This window comes from Pelobates fuscus, chromosome 3 (assembly GCF_036172605.1).
Source record: "Pelobates fuscus isolate aPelFus1 chromosome 3, aPelFus1.pri, whole genome shotgun sequence".
In the NCBI taxonomy this organism is placed as follows: domain Eukaryota; kingdom Metazoa; phylum Chordata; class Amphibia; order Anura; family Pelobatidae; genus Pelobates; species Pelobates fuscus.
Window position 1 is genome coordinate 346,262,430 of NC_086319.1, and position 23,400 is coordinate 346,285,829.

Sequence of the window (23,400 nt, forward strand, 5' to 3'; positions counted from 1 at the left end):
CGCGCCCGCCGGGTGTCAGCAGGGCCGGCCTCTGGGGGGCCCTGAGGTGACCGGCTGCTGGGCCCCCCAGGAGAAGAGGCTGGCCCAGTGGGAACATACCGGGTCGCAGGGCCCCCTGCGACCCGGTATGTTCCCACTGATTGTGGGGCCCGGACGACCTGAGCAGTCCGGGCCCCCCAGGACCGCCGGGCCCATGACAACCGTTGCGGTTGTCATGCCCTGATGGCGGCCCTGCTGCTCTGTGTCAGTGTGTATCATGGTCTCTGAGGACGGGGAACAGTCTCTATTCTGCTCTGTGTCAGTGTGTATCAGGGGCTTTGAGGACAGGTGTCAATGTTAGGTGATTTCTGCCCTTTATGGATTAAAAGCAGACTCTGCATCAACTGTGCAATTTTCCATGGGATTTTTGCCATGGATCCCCCTCCGGCATGCCACAGTCCAGGTGTTAGTCCCCTTGAAACAACTTTTCCATCACTTTTGTGGCCAGAAAGAGTCCCTGTTGGTTTTAAAATTCGCCTGCCCATTGAAGTCAATGGCGGTTCGCGCGGTTCGCGAACATTTGCGGAAGTTCGCGTTCGCCGTTCGCGAACCGAAAATTTCGGGTTTGCGACAACACTACTCTTAATAGTTGATAACAACTATAACAACTGATAACAACTGACTGTTATTTACATCAATTATTTAGGTAAATGAGAAAAATATAATTTGCCTAATAATTTGGAACAGGGTGTAGAAACAAATATACGTTTACATTGGCTCTCAGGTCCAGGACACTCCCATACAAAATAGGTCAATCCCTCCCCTATGCCTGGGAGATATTTGAGTCAAGCACTATACTAAACTCAATTATCTCCAAACACAAAAAACACACATATTTACAAAGCCCCCCAAAATACCTTAAAACACACAAAACCCCCACAAAAGTTACATCTCCTGATAGCTCTGATCCGGGTGACCAACATATCCAAAAATCACCAGTTCAGGGGCTCAGGAATTTCCTGGAAGTCTTAATTTTGACCGCCCCACCACAGGCTCCCATGCCCAAAACAGTTCCAGAGCATCAGGGCTTGCGGTCAGTCTAGTTTGGTAGTTTGGAAAACAAGCATACTTCCGAACATAGTCAATGTTCTTATCCTGGAGCTTGTTCCCCTCATCCAGATGAACAATTTCACCAAACAGTGCCCTTCTAAATTGTATAGAACTGAACACAGGGGATGATGAAAGTCCAGCAGTGTTCGGGAGTTTCTGTGTCCAATTTTAGTTGCATGAGATTCATGCCAAAACAGCGCTACCTGCGTTCATGCGAACAAGATGGCCACCACCTCGTGGTTGTCCATAGGAATTGCGGCCACCCAGCAAAACAATTAGAACACTGTGGTGAGAACCATTCCAAGGTGTTAATAGGTGTTAACAAGCTCCCGGGTGGTCCCTGGTTCGTGCGGTTGTTCGGTAGTCAAACAGGACAATGTTAGAATAGGAGGGGAATGCAATCTACCAAACAGCATAGCAAAAAGGCACAATCAAGGACTTTTATGAGCCTTTTTGCATGGCCCATAGACCTGAGGTAGGAGGCTGTCAATCAGGCCCCTCCAAGAACACGTGACGAGGATCAGTTCGTCACACCTCCCCATAGGAAAACATTATTCAGTGCTTTCCTATGGGGAAAATCTGTAGCTGGAGATCCTCATGCAGAGCGTGAAGACGTCTAGCATCAGATAACCGACCAAAAATCTGTTTTGATTCTGGAAGCTCCCCCAGTGGCTCTCTGGTAATGTCAATGAGCTGAAGTGGTCGGGGTGCCTACAGTATCCCTTTAAAGTGAATTTCAAATGTAAGGTCATAATAGCCAAACTGGACAAAGTCAGCTATGCTTTCAGTTTAGCTACTCTGGCCTTAAATGTGCCATTAACATTAGTAAATAACCCTGTCAAAGTTTTTGTATCTTCTCCTCTAATGCGATGTGTGCCCTGGCTGTGCCTTGATCGAACCAGATTGTGATGTTCATTGCTAAATATTTGATATATGATTTGTTGACCCAGGACATACTTGAAAACGAGAGAAATCTCAATGTATCTTTCCTGGTAAAATATTTTATAAATAAATAAATAATATATATTTAAAAAAAGAAAAGAATATCACACAAAAATGGTTCAAGCTAATTCTACATGCATTTCACTGTTTTATTCAACAGTATAATTCCCAGAGAATTGATAGATCTCTTTTAAAAAGTGTTACTCAATGTACCCAGATTTATCATTATAGAACATTTCAAGGAATTCTTACTTTAGATCCAGACATGTTGCGTTTCTGTCAAATCTTAATACAGAACTTCAGTACCATCAGCACAGTCTCTGCTTTCTAATACTGTGAAGGGTATTAATTTGTGTAGGCAGTAATCATGTCTCAGAAACCTTTATTGTAAAACTCTATGCATAAGCAGAATGGCAGATTATTTTTAAACCACAAATGCTAATGAAAACTGTCAGTCATGAAAATTATGTCACTTAAAATCTGTGCCATAATGGAACTTCTGTTTATTGGAAGCAGCATGTTTAGCGTATTAGGGCTTCTATCTATCTAAGTAGGGAATTTAGCCTTCAGGTTCTAAAATAGATCTATATTCACTTAAAGGACCAATATAGTGCCAGGAAAACAAACTCGTTTTCCTGGCACTATAGGGTCTTTAGGTCCCCCCCACCCTCAGGGTCCCACTCTCACCTGGCTGAAGGGGGAGGAAGGGGTTAAACACTTACCTTTCTCCAGCGCCGGGCTCCCTCGGCGCTGGGGAACTCTCCTCCCTCTTCTGACGTCAGCGCCGAATGCGCATGCACGGCAAGAGCCGCGCACGCATCAAATCAGTCCATTGGAAAGCATTTCTCAATGCTTTCCTATGGACGTCAGTGTCTTCTCACTGTGAAAATCTCAGTGAGAATTGCGGAAGCGCCTCTAGCGGCTGTCAATGAGATTGACCCTAATGTAAACATGTTTACAGCAGGCAGGGTTAACCCTAGATGGACCTGGCACCCAGACCACTTCATTGAGCTGAAATGGTCTGGGTGCCTATGGTGGTCCTTTTAAAGGTGAGTTACGATGAGCTGATTTAGATAATGTTAACTGAAATACCTGTGCTGGAAAAATATGTTCAACCTTGACAATTCAAACGTTAAAAATCAGTTGTCAACTCTCCAAAGCTCACTGGTTAGTAAAAAAAAAAAAATTATTCTTCTAAACAGGAGGGTGTTAGTGATTAATTAGTGATTTACATTTCATTGTAAATTATTATGGTTTATTAGAAGAAATCTATTTTCTGTTCCTGCACAAAGTGAACAGTGTACACATTTATAAGCACTTTTAATTATGTATTTAATTAGTAAGTATGTGTCTAAAGCTGCCGTTTTAATGAATTTTAGTTAAGAGGTTTGTTTGTGTTTGTCAGTGTGTGTTCTGTTGGAGGCCTGCTTCATCTGTAGTTTGTTTGCTTATATTAATAGAATGTGGGGTATATAAATGTGGAAATGGGAATGACTAATGGAAGACATCAACAAGGTTTGATGTGCAACAGCAGCATTTAATGGGGTATGTAAGTGCGGAGATCAGAAATGGCTAATGAAAAATATCAGCAAGATTTGATGTGCAACATCAGCATTCTATGCATTAAAAACAATGGCAGCTATTTTGTATTTTTATTTATTTAACATTTTCAGTTCTGCATATAATTATATATAGGCACATTATAGCATGCATACCACATTATTATTTCAGTCATGTATCTTGTTATCTGTTTAGTACTTTGTCTTGCAAGGTAAGGTACAGAGGTAGGTTTTCCTTTAGCTTGGATATTATACTCTGATTCCCCAGTGAAAGGATGTCCATTAAGCTAGTGCTATCAAACTCTAAACCTCAAAGTCTTTACCTTTCATTGTATTTAATAACTTTCAGTCTTACTTTTACTTTATATATAGTCTTACTTTTATATAGTTTATTTAATATTCCATTTCCGCATCATGAAAAATATTTCCTATCGGTCCGAAAGACAAAATGAGGGCCCTGGAGGTTAGTTAGCACATTTTAGGGGCAACATAGTGTGTAGAAAGCCATTTTATTTTTGGTATTAGGGATATGTCGATGGTCTTAAACAGAAAAGGCTGTGGTAAGTTAGAGAATGATTTATAGGACAAGGAAAATTATAAGTAGACAGCTGTAAAATTGAATAAAATGAGAACACAGCAGCGATATATCAAGCAAATAGTGAGATGCGGTATTGCCAAGCAATTAGAGCATTGATCAGCCTATGCCCGTTGTGGGTAGGTCACAGTCCAGGCCTGGCATCATAGGTGTAGGCAAACTGGTTTCCCTCCTCCTCCCTTTACTGCTGTCGGCACAAACAATGACTGTGGTGCTGTCATCAAAGCTTGAAAGGTCTAGGGAGCCCCCAGCGTGTGGACCGGGATCATCCAGAGATTCACTGGAAGCTCTCCAGAATCACGTCCCTCTTCCATGATAGACAGACCCCGCCCCTGTTGAAAGCCATTTATATATTAACTTTATAGAAAAAAACATGTATTTTATGTACAGACTCGAATGCAACAAAATGGTTTGTCTTGTCTATTTTATTTGCTATGTGTTTCGTCCATATACCATTTTGGAGTTAGGAAATTCAGATGAGTTGCCGATCACTGAAAGTTCTGATGAATCGCAAATCTAGGAGTTACATAAAAGACCACAGAACACTAATTATAGTTGCTCAACTCCCAAAAGAATAAGGTTGATAAATGTAAGATGTGTGTTCGAGACTCACAAGGTCAAATGTTACTTCAAGCCATTCCAGGTTGTTACAGCAGGACAACGCCCTGCTCTAGATTTATTGAACAAAATATAGCGTTTTTTAGGAAATGTCTCTTGAGAACTGCAGCTTTTTTTCCAATTTCACCATAAAGACTAGCTTGTCCATCAGTGACGTCATCAAAAGAAGTTGGTAGCAAATACGTTTAGAGCCTTTAACTACGGCACCTGAAAAGGATGGGTGCTTTTTACCATGTGTAATTGGGAAGGGTCTTCCATATGCAAAAATAAAGAATTCTCAGGTAAAAATAAAAGGGTTTCAGGTTTCAAATTTGAACCTCTGAATAGATTAGTAAAATGTTGAATTCCTAAGGTATGACCTTGATAATTATATATTGTATCTAATAAAATATATATCTTAATGTTAATGCTGACCATTTTGCCAACTGAAAGTGAAACCATAAATGCAGAGCATCACACTACCAAAAATTGTCTAGTCCTTTCCAGATTATTTGGAGAAATGTACTAAAATTGATGCAACATTAATATAAAACCTAATAGGATTGGAATCTTCTGTGTCAACCCCAGTGAACTCCACTATTGAATATGGAACAGGATAATGAGCAAAATGTGAAACGAAGTGAAAAAACTATGCAGTACATCGTGGGTCCCCCAAATGTCTAGAAATAAATTTCAAAGGAAATCAAACACTAATAATAAATATACTTCTAGATATATTCTAGTGAGTTTTATTGTTGTGGATCTTATCTCATAATCTCATGAACTAAAAACTTTGATTTCCAAGAATTATTCACAAAGATAATTTAAGGAAATCTCCTGCAATTTTGAACAACTATAAAATAGCATCATAAATGGAAAAAAAATGCAGTGAATATAACATAATAAGTGCATTTTAATATCCTTTATCTTATGATAATTAAAAACGTGTTCAAATTCTACGTTATTTAGCAGAAAGTGAGCTAGGATTTATAGTCCTTTCCTCTCGCCCCACCACTTGCACCGCTCGACCATGTCCCACCTCACCTCATCAGGTCGTTCTCCCCCTGTCTTGTGCCTTCCTTAAAGGACAACTATAGGGCCTCTAGGTCTCCACCACCCTTAGGGTCCCCCTCCCGCCGGGCTCTAGGTTGAGGAAGAGGGGACTCTCCGCCACCGTGGGGACTCTCCGCCTCCTTTCCCCGTCATCGGGTGAATGCGCATGCGCGGCATGAGCCGCGCGCGCATTCAGCCAGTCCACAGGAAAGCATTCTCAATGCTTTCCTATGGACGCTGGCGTCTTCTTACTGTGAAAATCACAGTGAGAAGCGCGGAAGCGCCTCTAGCAGCTGTCAATGAGACAGCCACTAGAGGCTGGATTAACCCATAGGAAAACATAGCAGTTTCTCTAAAACTTCTATGTTTACAGCAGAAAGGGTTAATCCTAGATGGACCTGGCACCCAGACCACTTCATTAAGCTGAAGTGGTCTGGGTGCCTATAGTGGTCCTTTAACACACATCTTCAACTGCTCTCTCTCTTCTGGCATTGCCACTGCTGGCTTTAAACATGCCACTGTAGTACCTATCCTGAAAAAAACATCTCTTGACCCGTCCTTCCCCTCTAACTATCGTCCCATATCCCTGCTTCGTTTTCCTCAAAGCTTCTGGAAAGACTTGTCTTTACCCGTATGTCTCACTTCCACAATTCCAACTCTCTCCCTGGCCCTCTTCAATCTGGCTTCCGCACTCTCCACTCTAATGAGACTGCTCTTATCAAAGTTACCAATGACCTATTCGCAGCTAAATCCAAAGGCCACTACTCCATACTAATTCTTACGCAAGATGCTACCAAGGAACTTGGCCATGCTCTAGTAATTTCCTGCATGGATTATTGTAACCCTCTCATAATTGCTCTTCCCAAAAGCCGTATTGCCCCGCTACAGTATGTAAAGAATGCTCTAGCCAGACTGATTTTCCTCTCTAGTCAGTCCTCTCACACCTCAACCCTCTGTCAGTCCTTACATTGGCTTCCTGTATCCTATAGGAATCAATACAAAGTGCAATTCAAAGAAGGACATTATGGCACTAGAAAAAAGTGCAGAGGCGGGCTACAAAATTAATAAAAGGAATGGAACATATCAGCTATGAAGAAAGGTTAACAAATTTAAACCTATTTAGTTTAGAAAAATGTCACTTGAGAGGGGATGTGATAACATTATACAAATATATTTGGGGCCAATACAAATAATTGTGTGGAAATCTATTCACAAACCAAACTTTACATAGGACACAAGGTCATGCGTTTAGACTGGAAGAAAGAAGATTTCATCTAAGGCAAAGGAAATATTTTTTTTCTGTAAGATCAAAAAGGATGTGGAATTCTCAGCCTGAAGAAGTGGTTTTATCAGAGTTCATACAGATGTTCAAACAGCTACTAGATGCATACTTGCAAAAAACAAAATATTCAATGATATAATCTTTCAATGTAGGGTAATAACGGCTTGATCCAAGGATAAATCTGACTGCCATTCTGGGGTCAAGAAGGATTTTTTTTCCTAGTTTGTTGCAAAATTGGAAGTGCTTCAAACTGTTTTTTTTTTCCTTCTTTTGGATCAACAGCAAACAACAAATGTGAGGAAGGCTGAACTTGATGGACACAAGTCTATTTTCAGCTATGTAACTCTGTAACTATGTTATCCATACCTATAAAGCACTGAACAATTATTGCCCCTTTTATATCTCTTCACAGATCCATAGGTATGCCCCTTCTCGGTCTCTCTGCTCTGCCCATGACCTTCTACGGTCCGCTGCTCGCACCCATATGGCCAACTCTCGCTTGCAGGACTTCTCGTGGGCGGCTCTTTTCCTAATGAATAGCCTGCCTACCACCATCAGACTCTCACCTAGTCTTTAATTGTTTAAGAAGTTCCTAAAACCCATCTCTTTAAGACAGCGTATGGCCTCCCAGAGTAACCTCTACCTCACATACCTGTCTCTTGCTCTCTCCTAAAGGGCAGCACTCTACTCTCTCCTCCAGCTCTGCTTCACTCCCACATTATTTGATTGTTATGTCCTGTCCTAATGTGTTTTATACCCCACCTCCTATAGACTGCAAGCTTGTTTGAGCAGGGTCCTCTTCAACCTATTGTTCCTGTAGGTTTCTTTTAATTGTCCTATTTATAGTTAAATCCCCCACCCCTCATAATATTGTAAAGCGCTACGGAATCTGTTGGCGCTGTATAGGTGGCAATAATAATAATAATAATAATAAGTTGGTGTGTTTCCAAAAATAAAACCGAATGCTGAAACTTCTAAGTGCAATAATATTCCTATAAAGAATGCAAACAAGGGCTCTCAGTGGGAGACCTGCTCGCAACACAATGCAGAACAACATGCTAATTTGCAGTGGGATTTTCTTTTCTCTGAACATCAAATGTTACTTCAGGTGCAAAGTAATGTGCTGGTTATGAAAGCTTTTCCCCCATTTGAAGAACATGTTGATTTTCTTAGTGTACATTTAATAGTACGAGTTATACTCTTGCTAAGGTGCCCTGACGGAAAAGTACATATTTTAACATGTGAATATCTAGCCTCGATGGCAGAAATGTTTAACCTTGCAGTCCTAGGTGCTTGTGAATTATGTTCACGGTGTTGTGTAGCAAGTCTAAAAAGCATCACGGAAAAATGTTCACATGTATCTGGGATGCCAAGTTTAGGAATCTTTGCTCTGGCAACCAGTTTCCAAACATGGCTAGTCTAAAAGTCCTATAATTCTCTGTTAGTCATGGACTGCAAGCTATATCTGCTGGTAACTGGCAGCAAAAAAATTTGTACTAGCCACAGGCTGGAAGCGTACTCTACAAACCACAGACCGGAAGAGATTGGATAGCAACGAAAATGTCCATCAGCTTCCTGCTAAGGGAAACATTTTCTAAAATGAACAGCTACTAAATGAGCATTGTCAGGTACTTCAGATCATTGTCGCTCATTGTCCAGTCTGTTTAAGGATACAGAACCGTTAAGACTAAAATAAATATTTGTTCTGGAAGACAGATGATCCTATCAATGTACCTGAATGCTCACACACGTTTCATTAAGGGGAATTCAGTCAGTGTGAAACAATAATGAACATTTTTAAAATTTCTAATTGGTTTTTAAAGGAAAGGTCTAAGCAAAACTACAACCTCGATTTTGTCATTTTCTTCAGTGTTTTTTGCAAATTGGGTATTTTTTCTATTTTAAATAGTTGTTATGAGGTTTTTAATTTTTTATAAGGCTTACTTTGCGGCTGAAGAAAGAAAATTGAGAAAATTAGATCAAGTTAACTCTTTAAGGACGGAGTCAATTGTCCAAGTTCTGAACCAAAAGAAAACCTAAAATTTGATCTATATGTCTGTTCAACCATAATTCACCTCTTTAATATTAAGTGCACGCACACTTATCATTTTGTTTCCGAGACAGAGGGCTTTCATATCACATCAATTTCTTGTGAGAAATAAAGAAATTGTGTTATTTTCCAAGTTCTGTATTGCATTTTAACTGGGAATTTCATAGTTATGTTAATTTTTACTGCAATAAAATACACATATTAGTATGCCGTAAAGTTTCACGAGTACAATGACCCCCTATCCCCATTTGCAGGTTTTGAAGTCTTTTGGAAAGGCACACAGTTAAATATAGGGCTTGCAAATTAAATTCTCTGGTATTTCTGTTAGGCTGTTGTGAATTATGGTAGTATAAATGTATAAACCCCTACGCTCTGCTGAAGACCTGCATCGATCCTCTGTTCGTACTCCCACCTCTGATGCTCGCCTTCAAGACTTATCTAGCGCTGCACCGGTCCTGTGGAACTCCCTTCCCTTTTCCGTTAGACGCTCACCCAGTCTCCACTCCTTTAAAAAATCATTAAAAACTCACTTTTTCACAAAAGCAATTAAACTGTTAATGGCTCAAAAAAAAAAAACTCACTAAATATTTAATGAATACTATTCTACCAATCTACTTCCCTTACCTTTTGTTTTGCTTTACCCCACTCCCTCTAGCATGTAAGCTCATTGAGCAAGGCCCTCAACCCATCTGTTTCTCTGTGTCAAACTTGTCTAGTTACAATAACATGTTTGTTAGTCCATCCCACTGTAAAGCGCTATGTAATTTGTTGGCACTATGTAAATATAATAATAATGATATAACTTTTCAGCACATTATTATAAAATAATATTTAGCAATCTGTAGCGATAAAACAACGCTATTTAATGAAAGACCTAACCTTAAAGATAAGAACAGGTACATTCATGGATGGACTGGATGGTATAATTTCTTTTTCCAGTGCTGTTTTTTATTCCCAGTCTGGTCCTGGCCCACCATAATACCTTGGGGAATGATGGAGCTGCTTGTGAGCTGCTAATAAAGTATAGCTGATAACTGTGTTTTCTCTCCTAGATAAATATCAACAGTGATGGAGTGTGCGTTTGTTGCGATATGCAGCATCAAACATCTGGATGCAGTAATCCTGGAGAAACTCTGAAATTGAATCCTCTGCAAGAATGCAGTGCTGTGAGACTAACCCTCAAGGTAAGTCAGAAGGTACACTTGGCATAGAATATGAAAACCCAGCACTGGCAATGTAGCAGATAACACCCACATGCTTACCTTACTTTAACCTGTCCCTTTTCTCTTACATACTACTAATCTGTTCTTCTTTTCTAATCTATTTCCATGTAAAATACATGAGATACAGTAGGAACTAGTTTGCCATATGTATTTTTAAACTGCCTGACAAACGCTGTCAAAAAAGCACAACTGCATTGTCTTGTTCATCGCAAGACAATATTCATGGAGACTCTCGTGGGATCCTCCATAGAACTCAGTGTTGCACTTTTGCGCATGTACAGGATTACAATACTGATGTGGGTTCTTGGCAGCTGAAGTGCCAGGAGCTGAAGAGGATTGGCAGGAAGACCATGTTGTTGGCCATGGGGCACAGGCTCAGATAAGTAAAACACACCTTCCCCTGCACCCCGCGGCCATTGGACACTAACCAATCTAGTCACCTTCAGGGTTGTTGCAAATTATACAAAGACACCAGAAGATGACAGAGCCTTAAAGGGTACTCTAATCATTTAAACAACTATGTTGCAGGTAGAAACTCACAATATAATTATGTTTATGTTACCAAAGCCTTGACAACAGTGAAATTAGTTGGGTCTTAAATGTTAAGGTAGGATTGGAATACCATAAAAACAACAGAACAAGTTCAAAAAACAGAAGTGGCTCTTTGTCTAAAAAATAAGAAAACATTGTATTGGTATTGTTTAAAGTGCTTGTTATATATATTCCAACCCCTTCACATTTTTGTACATTTAATTAACACTTTAAAATTAGTTTATACCCCAGTTTGTACCAACAGCATAAAAAGGTTTGAGAATTGTTGACAGATTTGAGTTTTTTCCAACCCAAATTACTATGCAACTAAAAAACAATTTAACTGCCAGTATTATGTATACACAAGTTGCACAACTGCAAATAATTTTTTTTTATTGCAAGCAAATGTGATTTGCAAAGCATACTCATACTAGATTTAGGCAGTAAGGCAGCTGGAAAAGATATCCAGCAACTGCCCATAGAGAGAAGATTGTATGTCCAAGTTTGTGGTTAGATATGCTAGGAGTAACTGGAGGACATTTTTACACAAAGAGCTGCTTGGAAATCCAACTCACAGAGCTGTTTGGGTAAGTGGAATCGCTAGCGACACATTGAACACGGACTATCTCTCTTCAACCAATGTGCTTCTGGATATCCTATTCACAATGGGGACGGGGCTTGCTTTAGAAAGAAAAAAATCTAGATATGACATTTTCCAATGGTTCCTTGCTCGAGGTTGATGAACAGCACAACGTTTGTTCACAATGTTTTCATATTTACATTTGTTCTTTAGGAATATATGTAGTTCCAACATATTTAGCAGGACTTGATAATTTTAAAAAGTTGATATGAAAGCAAACTTTTGCAAATGGTAACAGGAACAAGAGGTTATTGAAGATCCTGCTCGATCGAGTCCATAGATCGCTTGTTTATTTTTCATTTTATTTTTCGTTATTTTTTTATTTTTTAATGGGGGGCACAAACTTTATTTGCAAGCCCAGCTATTTACCCAAGATTGCTCTCAATCTTTACCCAAGATCTCATACCTATTCGATGCACATCAGGTGGAAGATTTAAAAAAAAAAAAAAAAGATAAGGTGTCCCTGGGACCCCACGTTTACCTGAGATTACCAGTCCTCTTAATCAACTGTATACAGTGGGGTCAAGGAAATTGCAATGGAAGGGCTCTGGATTAACAAAAGTGCTCTGAACAGGGGAGAAAAAAAAAAAAAGTTTAAATTGGGTAGAGGGATCTGAAGTGGGGAGAGACAAGATCTGAAATCACAAGTATGATCTGAAATGGATATTGTGATTTCAGTCCTGAAGTGAGAAGGTGGACAATGGCATTTAATTAGTAGCTGGGCGGGGGTATTTTTGTGATCGGTAAGCAGACAGAACAGTAACAGAGAACCTTGTTGTTATGATATAATTACTTTTAATTCCAAACATGTTAATCATGTGCCATAGTATGCTGCTATTCCAAAATAGAAAAAAAAAAGATATTTACATATCGCTAAGGAACACTCTGAGCGCATTTATGCATATCATGACCTCTGATCCAGTACCAGCACTTTACCTCAATACAAAAAGAAAGCAGCCCGATCTTCCTTTTCCTACAGAGCACCGCAATAATGGAACGACCTCCCGCACACTTTCAAATCTTTCCCAATCCTAAAGTTCTTTAAGAGATCCCTCTCTACATACCTCAAAACAGAATGCATGTGTCATGGTTGATTATATATTCCCTACCTGTTCTATGTTAAACTTGTATATATTGTGTATTAATATTGTTTTTGTATTTTATTGTGCCCTATTGTGTCAATGCAATGTTTTGTGGACCCAGGACATACTTGAAAACGAGAGAAATCTCAATGTATCCTTCCTGGTAAAATATTTTATAAATATCTAAATTTACTTTCTCGGTAAAGTAAGAAGTATAAGAATAGTAAAGAAAAAAAAAGAGACAATTTCGCAAGGATTTATAGTTCCATGCAAACTGATTTATCTAAACCTACTCTGCACCAGATAAGGCTTCGGTACAAAGAGAAAAGAAAGTCCTTTATAATTCATATTCACATAATATATGCCGAGTTGCCGTTGATTCATACTAGACTAGCTATAAAATCAGGCACATTTTCTGATGTATTTTTTTTTCTTCAGTTATACAAGAAATATGTTTTGTAGCGGAATTCAAAGTGAATTCAACTGCTTTAATGCAAAATAGAAAAACTCAGCACCATTTTTCCTCCTGTGTTCTTGGATCACATTATCTGCACCTGTATACAATGCAAATGTAATAAAACACGTAGCACACAGGGTTAGTAAAAAGATGCAGTAATGTAGCAAAATACAACAAAATAAAAAAGATAAAATAAAAGCTTATAGTAATATGACACTAATGGAGGGCATGTAAACACACACAATCGTACAAAAGCATCTCAAATATGCATTTTGCGATCTAGAGTACTGTTAAGGGGTAATTTTTTTATGGAATTTTATAGCAGTTTGTTTTAATATAATAACATGGAAATTGGTTTGTTGATGAACTGTGCTTTAGCTTTTAAATTATATTTGTTTAAAAACCGAAGAAAATGTTTTTAACAATATCAATTATTTTCTCGCTTCATGTTTACCAACCCTGTTGGCTAAAGCAGTAGACTCCTGTGTATCGAGAACGTAAACATTATATTTCCATGAAGTATTCTGACTTATCTTCTGAGCGACATGCAAGGCATCACACATTGTGATACCTGAGAACTGTCAAATACTAGAGCTATAGGGAAGGATAGGCACATTCTCAGAACATGCAGTATGACGCTACTTCCTCATAATCTGGTGTTATAATAGGTGACATCCCAATTTTATAACATGACAGGAGGCTTCCTATTTTGCATTAACTCTCTTTACTAAACTCCACAGCAGTAAAGAAAAAACGTAAAGTAACAAGTAAATCACTGAGCAGCACAGTATATAAGGGTCATACAGTCTGCATAACTTCCTCTTTCTTTACTGCTCCATCGCAGACAGGTCAGAATATTTGCTCCTCTGGAGCTCTTATATTTATATTTATATTTATTATCATTTTCGTACCTATTTATCTGTTTATTTATATGTATTCTATTTACATAGCCTAATTGCTGTTTACTTTAGCCTTTGTACTTATTTAGTGGGCTGTGGGACTAGGGGCTCTCTGTGGCCTTTCGGCCCTCTTCTCTGCCCCCTTTACACCTCCTGGGACCTTTCCCTGGCTTTACCCCGGTCCCCCAGGCCTCCCCACCGCCCCCCCCTACCTGGAGTGCCCTCCTGGGCTCCCTCCTTGCGGCCGGTTCCGTTCGCGACCGGTTCCGCGCCGGCCCGCTTCCACTCGCGGCCGGACTAATAAATTTAGTCCCCGGCTTTGCGGCCTACCTCGCGGCCGCCATCTTGGATCGCGAATCTCGCGAGAATTTCGCGGCCATCTTAACCTTGCCTTGTACACCTCATTAGGGACTCAGTGTGCCTGTATTCACCTGCTATTGCAGCCTGCACTGCGGTTTTTCACACCCTTTGTGTCTGTACAAAAGGATTACCTGCTCAATCACCTCTATATGCTGTTGTTTTGCTGTCTCATCATCTTCTATCAAGATATACTGTGGCTGGGTCAGTCAGGTCAGTGCTGCTGCCTGTTTATTATTACTGTGACCTGCACTTAAGGGTTCTACCCTGTGCAACCGGGGTGAGCCCCCATTATATTACGCTGCTTACTGGGAGACTAGCTGTCGCAGTTCTCTCTAACTGGGTGAGCCCCAGTTTATAAGGTCACTATCATACCCTGCTGGGGTTATTCTGGGCTTGTTCCCACCATTATACAAACCTGACCCTAAGCCTATCGTCAAGACCTGGGTGCCCGTTTTTTACTGTGCCTTCAGTGACGTACTTGCCTACCCTTGCCATGGAAGATTCCCAGAACCTCCCTGTGGACTTTCAGGCCATGATTAACGCAGCTGTCGCTGCCTCTGTGGAGAAGGCACTCTCTAAGACCCGAGCCGCGGCTCCTGACGTGCCAAAACGCAGACGTTCCCGCCACGAATCGGAATCTGAGTTATCCGACCACCAGTCAAGGGACGATCCCCGCCCTAAAAAGCGCCATGACAAAGGCGAAGGTTTCACGCCAAAATTGACTAAGGGTAAGGCACCTGCCAAACGCAAGCCCTCTAAATTACACACCCCGGCCCCGCGTCTGGAATACTCTTCGGACGAAGAGCAGGACCCTGCCCAGTCCATGGCAGTCCTGGATGAATGGCAGGCTGATGCTTCCGACTCGGACTACGACGCTTGGGGCTCGGATGAGAAGTCTGTCTCCGCTTTCATGCGAGAGACCCTCCTGGGTGCTGCCCAGTCTGGAGGTACCGAGGATACTGCGGACGCAGAACCTCGCGACTCAGACACTATTTTGGACCCCTCGGGTCAAGCGATGTTCGACCCCCGTAACATACGGCACCCCAGATCGGGTGATTGGTCGCCTCCAGAACACCTTGCCAGGTTTATGCACCTGTGGCTTCGCAAACCTCTTGAGAAGGAGGTCCGCAGCCGACTCAGGTCTGAATGCCCACGCCCTTCCCTGCCGGATAAAGTCGCTCAGACCCCGGAATTCGATAAGGTCATGTCGACCTTCATGATGCGTAGTGGTAGAGACCCCCGCCGTGGGGTGGAGAAAGGCCTATGGGGTGCTCAAGACAACCTGCTGGATTCTGTAGGCCCCCTGGCACGCATTATGTATCTGGCGGATGACGCCTACGCAAAAGCCGACTCCTTCTCCTCCGAGGACATCAGGGAATGGGCACATGATGTTCGTGAATGGGCACAACGGTGTTTTTGTTTCATCGGAAACACCAATGTTACGCTCTCTTCGGAGAGGCGAAAAGCAGCGTTGTACCGTATTAACGGCAAACTGGCAGACCTTGGCACTAAGGAGATTGGGCCCCAGGCACAAGGAAAACTTTTCGGTGAACCGTTCCTCAAGGAACTCAATAAACACGTGAACGTGTTCACCTCCCTCAATAAGGCGCAGTCATCCATGCGCAAAGTTTTCCGAAGCAACCCCACCAGAGGGGTTTTTGGAGGGGCTGGCCGGCAACGGGGCCGTGCCGCCAGCCGGTTTTGGCCTTCAGGCCCCCGCACCCAGCCAACACCATTTTACCCGACAAGGGACTACCGACAACAACCCTTCTCGAGAGGCTCAGATAGAGGTCGCGGACCCCGCGGACGTGGACGTTCCCGCTTTGCCGCAGGTAAGAACCCATATTCCTCCACTGTTACCTTGTACCCGCACTGCGGGCCGTATTTCCCTTTCTTTCCAGAATTGGGCCGCCCTTTGCTCAGACACATGGATTCTACAGACTGTACAGGGTTATGTCATAGACCTAGCGGGGACTCCCTTTCAGGTTCAGCCCCCTCGCCCCATCCACATGTCAGCCTCCGACCACAACCTGGTCAACGCGGAGCTACGCGAGCTCCGAGACAAAGGTGCTATCCAACCGGCCCACGACAGGGGCGGCTTCTTCAGCAACATCTTCCTGGTTCGGAAGAAGTCAGGAGAATACCGCCCCGTCATCAATCTACGCGCCCTCAACGCATATGTGGTCTACCGCCACTTCAAGATGGAAGGCATCCACCTCCTACGAGACCTCCTTCGAAGTCACGACTGGTTCACCAGGCTCGATCTAAAAGACGCCTACCTGTCAGTCCCGGTACACCCGGACTGTCGAGCACTCCTACGTTTCCTCTGGCACGGACGTCCTTGGCAGTTCACTTGCCTCCCTTTCGGACTCAGCTCAGCCCCATGGTGCTTCACCAAACTCCTGAAGCCAGTGGTGGCCCACCTAAGATCCAGGGGCGTGAGGTGCATCATCTACTTAGACGACCTTCTCCTCTTTTGCTCCGACGAACACAGGCTCCGCCAACACACTCGCCTGTCAGTGTCCCTCCTGGAATCGTTGGGTTTCGTGGTAAACCAACAGAAGTCGGAGCTGACCCCTGCCTAAACTATACAATTCCTCGGCTTCGAGATCGACTCGACGACTTGCACTCTGAGACTACCAGCCTCAAAGATTGCAGCCATTCGCAAGGAGATTCGCAGGGTTCTCCGACTCGACTCCATTCCACTACGCAACCTGGCCAGGATTGTGGGTCTCCTATCCGCCTCCATCCAGGCCATATTTCCGGGTCCCCTCCACTACAGGGCCATGCAACGTCTCAAGACCAAGTACCTACGCCACAGGCCTACTTACGACCAACCCGTCCCGGTGACGACGGAAGTTCACGAGGAACTCTCATGGTGGCTGGACAGCATGCAGGCCTGGAACGGCAGGGCCATATTCGGAGACACCCCAGACTTCGTATTGGAATCAGACGCCAGTCTGTGGGGTTGGGGTGCCACCAACGGAACCGTCTCCACGGGAGGAACATGGACAGCGCACGAGCTCTCCATGCACATCAACTGCCTCGAGCTCTTGGCAGGCTCATTCGCGATCCGCAGCTTAGCCCGGGAAAGCACCAACTGCTGCATCCTCCTACGCATGGACAACGTGTCCGCAGTCCAGTACATCAACCGCCTGGGAGGCGCTCGCTCTCGCCTGCTGTCGGATATCACGAGGGACATCTTCGACTACTGCCTTCCTCGCAACATCACTCTACAAGCGGAATACTTACCGGGAGAGATCAATCTCACTGCCGACTGGTTCTCTCGCCACTGGAGAGACGTCAGCGACTGGAAGCTAAACACGAGAATTTTCAGGGCCCTGGCAGCCCGGAGGGGTCCATTTCACCTGGATCTGTTCGCTTCTCGCAACAATCACCAGACTCCGGAATTCTTCAGCTGGCTCCCGGACCCGGAGAGCAAGGCGACGGACGCCTTTCTCCAACAATGGCCGACGACAGGAGCCTACGCCTTTCCCCCATTCTCCATGATTGCGAGAACGCTACACCAGATGCGGACGCAACGGATCCAACTAGTTGTCATAACACCCTTGTGGCAGAGCCAACCATGGTTCCCGGACCTCCTGGCCTCCTCCTACAGGGACCCTCTTCTCCTACCATCCTTCCCGGACCTTCTCACGGATCCCAAAGGGTATCTCCACCCTCTCCTACTGGAAGACCGGCTACCCCTGGTGGCTTGGTCTCTTTCCGGGGTTCCTGGCGAGTCAGCGGACTATCGCAGGCAGCTAGGGACCTCTTATGGGACTCATGGGCCCCGGGAACTAGACGATGCTACCTTTCAGCTTGGGCCTCCTGGTCTACTTGGTGCATGGAACGGGACTCCGATCCATTTACAGCACCTATTCCCATGATTCTTAATTTTCTCTCCTCCTTGTTCTTAGCTGGCCGCTCCTACCGATCGGTCAACGTCGTTCGTTCCGCGATTTCGGCGGCTCACACCCCCGTCGGGGATCTCCCGGTCGGCAAAGACCCTCTGGTCTGCCGCCTGCTCCGCGGTATGCGGCTCCGCCGCCCCCCGGCCCCCAAATACCCCCACCTATGGGATGTGGGTCTAGCCCTTCGTTTTCTCAGGGATTGGCTTCCAAATGACCGCCTCTCCCTTCGCCAACTATCCGCTAAATTCGCTTTTCTCCTTTGCCTAGTGTCCTTTCGACGGGTTTCCGATGTTCGGGCCTTCGATGTTGACGCCTTTGAGGTGGCCCCTGAAGGGGTCACTTTCCGCGTTTCTCGTCGCACTAAGTCGGGATCGACTTCGGTGTTTTACCCCTTCTTCCCCGACGACCCGCAGCTCTGCGTCGTGTCCACCCTCCGCAGGTATGTTTCGGTCACCTCCTCACTCCGCCCCTCTACGTCGGGTCAACTCCTAGTCTCCTACGTACGCCCTCATGCACCGGTCTCGGTCACCACTCTGGCCCGATGGATCCGCTGGATCCTTTCCCTTGCAGGTATAGACCCCGTTTTCGGCGCCCACTCCGTCCGCGGTGCGGCGGCATCATCAGCCTTCATGGCAGGGGCGTCCCTTTCGGATATTCTCCGAACAGCGGACTGGTCTCGGGAATCCACCTTCCGTACATTTTATTTTCGCACTCCCCCTTCTGCTGGGATGTCTCTTCTTCAGCGTTAAAATTGCAAAATAGGAAGCCTCCTGTCATGTTATAAAATTTAAGATTATGCTAGCTTTAGTGTACTAATAATCTTAATTTTAATAAGGACAGGAGGCGAGTATTTTCCCTCCCTTCTGTTCCCTACCCTGACTCTTCGGGGGAGTGGATCTGAAGGCGACGGATATTGGGATTTATTTAGTGATTACTTACCTACGGGACACATTCGGTTTCCCTCCACATCCATGCCCGTACGGCCATCTAGACAGACACTCTAGTCATGCAAAATGCTTACATCTCACACCATTTTACTCTATAATCAATTCTCTATCAGTCTTTGTTAATTTGACTTACTCCATTCCGTTACAACACACAGGTGTGAACAGTTCCGGTTCAGTACCTAACCAATTTTATACTCTCCTTTCAGTGTAACCCTCTCCAGGACCTCCACTGATCGCTGGTTGATTAACCTCACGACTCCGTAAGATGGGTCGACGACTTCGTTTTGGTCTTATCTCCTACCTCGTTATCAGGAGTCTACTCAAGTTCCGCTCGCCAGAGACCACTGTTACAGTTTCGTTGAGTTTCTGGACGTTCGAGCATCTATCTGGACTTGGATGTCGCTTCAAGAAAGAGGAAGTTATGCAGACTGTATGACCCTTATATACTGTGCTGCTCAGTGATTTACTTGTTACTTTACGTTTTTTCTTTACTGCTGTGGAGTTTAGTAAAGAGAGTTAATGCAAAATACTCGCCTCCTGTCCTTATTAAAATTAAGATTATTAGTACACTAAAGCTAGCATAATCTTAAATTGTAGCTATTTTACCTAACTTAAATCCTCACTTGAACACATGTGAATTCATTGGAAAGCTCGTATAGCTTCTTCATGGACAAGCTTGACAACTTTTCGGTTTATATATATTTTGTGTCTTCACGATCAGTCTCTGTGATAAAACACCCAAGGCTTTTTAAAAAATTTAAAAGCACCAATTGACTGCTCAGTTGAAAAGTTCTCATGTGTACCATGCTGTTCTATAACACACATCTCCAGCTGCTCTCTCTCTTCTGGCATTGTCCCTGCTGACCTTAAACATGCCACTGTAGAACCTATCATGAAAAAAAACATCTCTCGACCCCTCCTCCCCCTCAACCTATCGTACCATGTTACTGCTCCCTTTTTCCTCAAAGCTTCTGGAAAAACTTGTCTTTACTCGTATGTCTCACTTCCTCAATTCCAACGCTCTCCTTGACCCTCTTCACTCTGGCTTCCACCTTCTCCACTCTACTGAGACTGCTCTTATCAAAGTCACTAACTACCTAATCGCAGATAAATCCAAAGGCCACTACTCCATACTAATTCATCTTGACCTCTCTGCTGCCTTTGAAACCATTGATCATGCTCTCCTTCTTCAAACTCTTCAATCACTCGGCTTCTGTGACTCTGTCCTATCGTGGTTTTCCTCTTATCTCTCCCAACGCTCATTCAGTGTCTCCTCTTCTAATGATACCTCCTCCTTTCGCCCCGTCTCAGTTAAAGTCCCCAAAGGCTCTGTCCTTTGTCCCCTTCTAATTTCTCTTTATACTGCCTCTCTTGGCAAACTTATTAACTCATTTGGATTCCCCTACCACCTGTACACTGATGGCACCCACATATATCTCTCATCCCCGGACCTCTCCCCTGCCGTCCTGCAATGTGTCACTGATTGCCTTTCTTCCATCTCTGACTGGATGTCCTCCCACTTTCTGAAATTAAATATCTCTAAAACTGAGCTCCTTGTCTTTCCTCCTCCTAATACTGAGCCTCCTCTTTCACTCTCCCTTCAAGTTAGTGGTATCCACATCAGTCCATCCTTGCAAGCCAGCTGTCTTGGTGTCATACTTGATTCTGGCCTCACCTTTGAGCCTCACAACCAGCATGTTACCAAGTCCTGTAGATTCCATCTTAAAAACATAGCCCGAATCTGCCCCTTTCTTACTACTAAGGAACTTGTCCATGCTCTAGTCATTTCCTGCATGGGTTATTTAACCATCTCCTAATTGGTCTTCCCAAAAAACGTATTGCCCCGCTACAGTCTGTAATGAATGTTGCCGCCAGACTGATTTCCCTCTCTAGTCAGTCCTCTCACACCTCACCCCTCTGTCAGTCCTTACATTGGCTTCCTGTAGCCAATAGGAGTCAATTCAAAGTGCTAACCCATACCTATAAAGCACTGAACAATTCTAGCCCCTCTTATATATCTTCACAGATCCATAGGTATGCCCCTTCTTGGCACTATATAAACGTAATAATAATAATAATGATAATATAATATATCAGAATCATCTGAGTTTGGCCTGGTTTAATTAATTATATTAGAAGACAGACAAACTAGTTTCTCTTTGTTCATGCAATTTATATATAAAGAATTAAGTTCTACTGTGATCATAGAGCCCCAAGTTAGTTGTATGGTCAGGTTCTTTCTCCACAATTTAATGTTTTATTTCATTGATTTAGAAGTTCCATTAATATGAGTTTACCAAACCATAGTAATTAACGATTCACATATTTGCAGCTTTATTCTTTAGAGAAAATGGATATTTGCTTTTTAATCATATTCAAAAGAGTCTCCTACAAAGGTAGGTTGACGACATTGGGTGATATGTTCTGTTTTTCTGCAGAAGTTCCTTCAAAGAATTGAACATGTAGGTACAGTGACATCAACCCGAGAACTGTGCTGCACATTTTTAAACTTGACCCCCTTTTTTTTTTACGCCAGCTGTTAAAATGTTAAACTCTCTGAGGGAGTTAAAATAGTGATGGGGTATGGTATTTACTAGACAAAGTGCACACATAAATGAAAAAAGGATACAATACACAATATGCGGGAGAGGAAGTGTTAGCAACCAGTGCTATAAACCACCTGAGTGGGAACCCCTTATACCACTCTAAATATCAAAATACAAATACATACAATTGGTGGAACACTTTGGGCGAATCTGTAGGAGAAATATCACATAGAGTAATATTGTAAAGGAAAACAAACTAATTTAAATTCGAGAGTAAATACTCACAAACATGGAGCCAAATATGATCATAAGGCTCTCACGAGTAGCGCAGGAGGACTCTTTTAGGACGTCCTCAATCCTGCTTCTTGTTGTGTTTGGTGCAGGTGATGGATGAAAAACGACGTCTTTGTGAAAGGACAATTCTTTATTGCAAAAGCAAGCACCTATATATAAGTGCTGGTAGTGGTTTAAAATAATATATGTGGGATATCTCTGTATGGGTACTGTCTGGAATCAGATCAGACCCAATCTTGAAAGTCCCAAAAGGAAAACAAATAAAAGTCCAATATGTCGTGTGAAAGTCCAAATGGTACCTTAGGTAGCTTCTGTACCAGTGCCGATACGCGTTTCGCCCCTATGGTGGCTTCCTCAGTCGGTGTAATGTTCTGGGTCCTCTTCGCTTTATATATCTTCTTGCTGGCGTCTATTTCCGGGTTTTTCCTTTTGGCTCATAGCTTCCGGGTTCTGGCGTTGTGCGCACATGGAACGCAACGTGCGTTCCAAATTGTACGTCGTTCGCTCCATTTCCGGGTCGCACAGGGTGACATCATTCATTGTTTCGACCCTTGCGTCCCTGGAACGCACGACGTCACAAATGTGCGTTCCAGTGTATTATCTCTACTTAAATGGTGTCAACAGATAGAATACATATTGCAATCTCTAATTTCGAACGAAAACATAGCAACAACTTTGACTCTTAGAACTATATTATATGGTATTCAATTTTGTATGGGAAAAAGCAGTCTATAGCACATACTTTTACAGCTAACTGTTCTAAATAATAACTACATCCATATAAAACCATATTCAGTTAAAATACTTAAATAATTGGTGTATATATAAAATAACGTATGTTCTAAATTTCAAACTCTCATATGTAAAAATATATATATATATATAAAAATAAATAAAATGGTGAAAAATATGAACAATCTAAAGGAAATTTTTTTTTTTTTTTTTTTTTTTTAAAAGTGGCACAGTTCAAAATCCGAATTAAGACCATGTGGTATTAAAGAGTTAAAATTAAAAATAAACTTCATTTCCTCCTTCCCTAGTTTGTTAATATAGTCCCCACCTCTCCAATCTTTTTTCACTAATTTGAGGGGACAGAAAAAGAGGTTTTCTGGGTTTTGGTTATGATGTACCTTGAAGTGATTAGAGACGCTGTGGGTTTCTAGTCCCTTTTTAATATTCCTAATGTGTTCTGAAACTCTCACATTAACACATCTAATGGTCCTTCCTATGTATATTAAACTACATGGACACTTCAGGAGGTATATGACCCCTTTTGAATAGCAAGTTAGTTGATCCTTGATAGAGAAGGTGATATTGGTAGATTCTTTCACTTCTGTTAT

The 23,400-nt window shown here is 42.9% G+C and overlaps 1 protein-coding gene across 1 annotated transcript in view; it reads left to right on the forward strand.

The window, feature by feature from the left end:
• The window catches only part of ENTREP2 (endosomal transmembrane epsin interactor 2), a 740,326-nt gene that overhangs the window by 508,850 nt on the left and 208,076 nt on the right, over positions 1-23,400 (forward strand). The window contains exon 4 of the mRNA XM_063449144.1: positions 10,220-10,351. Within this exon, the coding sequence (XP_063305214.1) occupies positions 10,220-10,351 (132 nt within the window). The remainder of the gene's footprint in view (positions 1-10,219; positions 10,352-23,400) is intronic.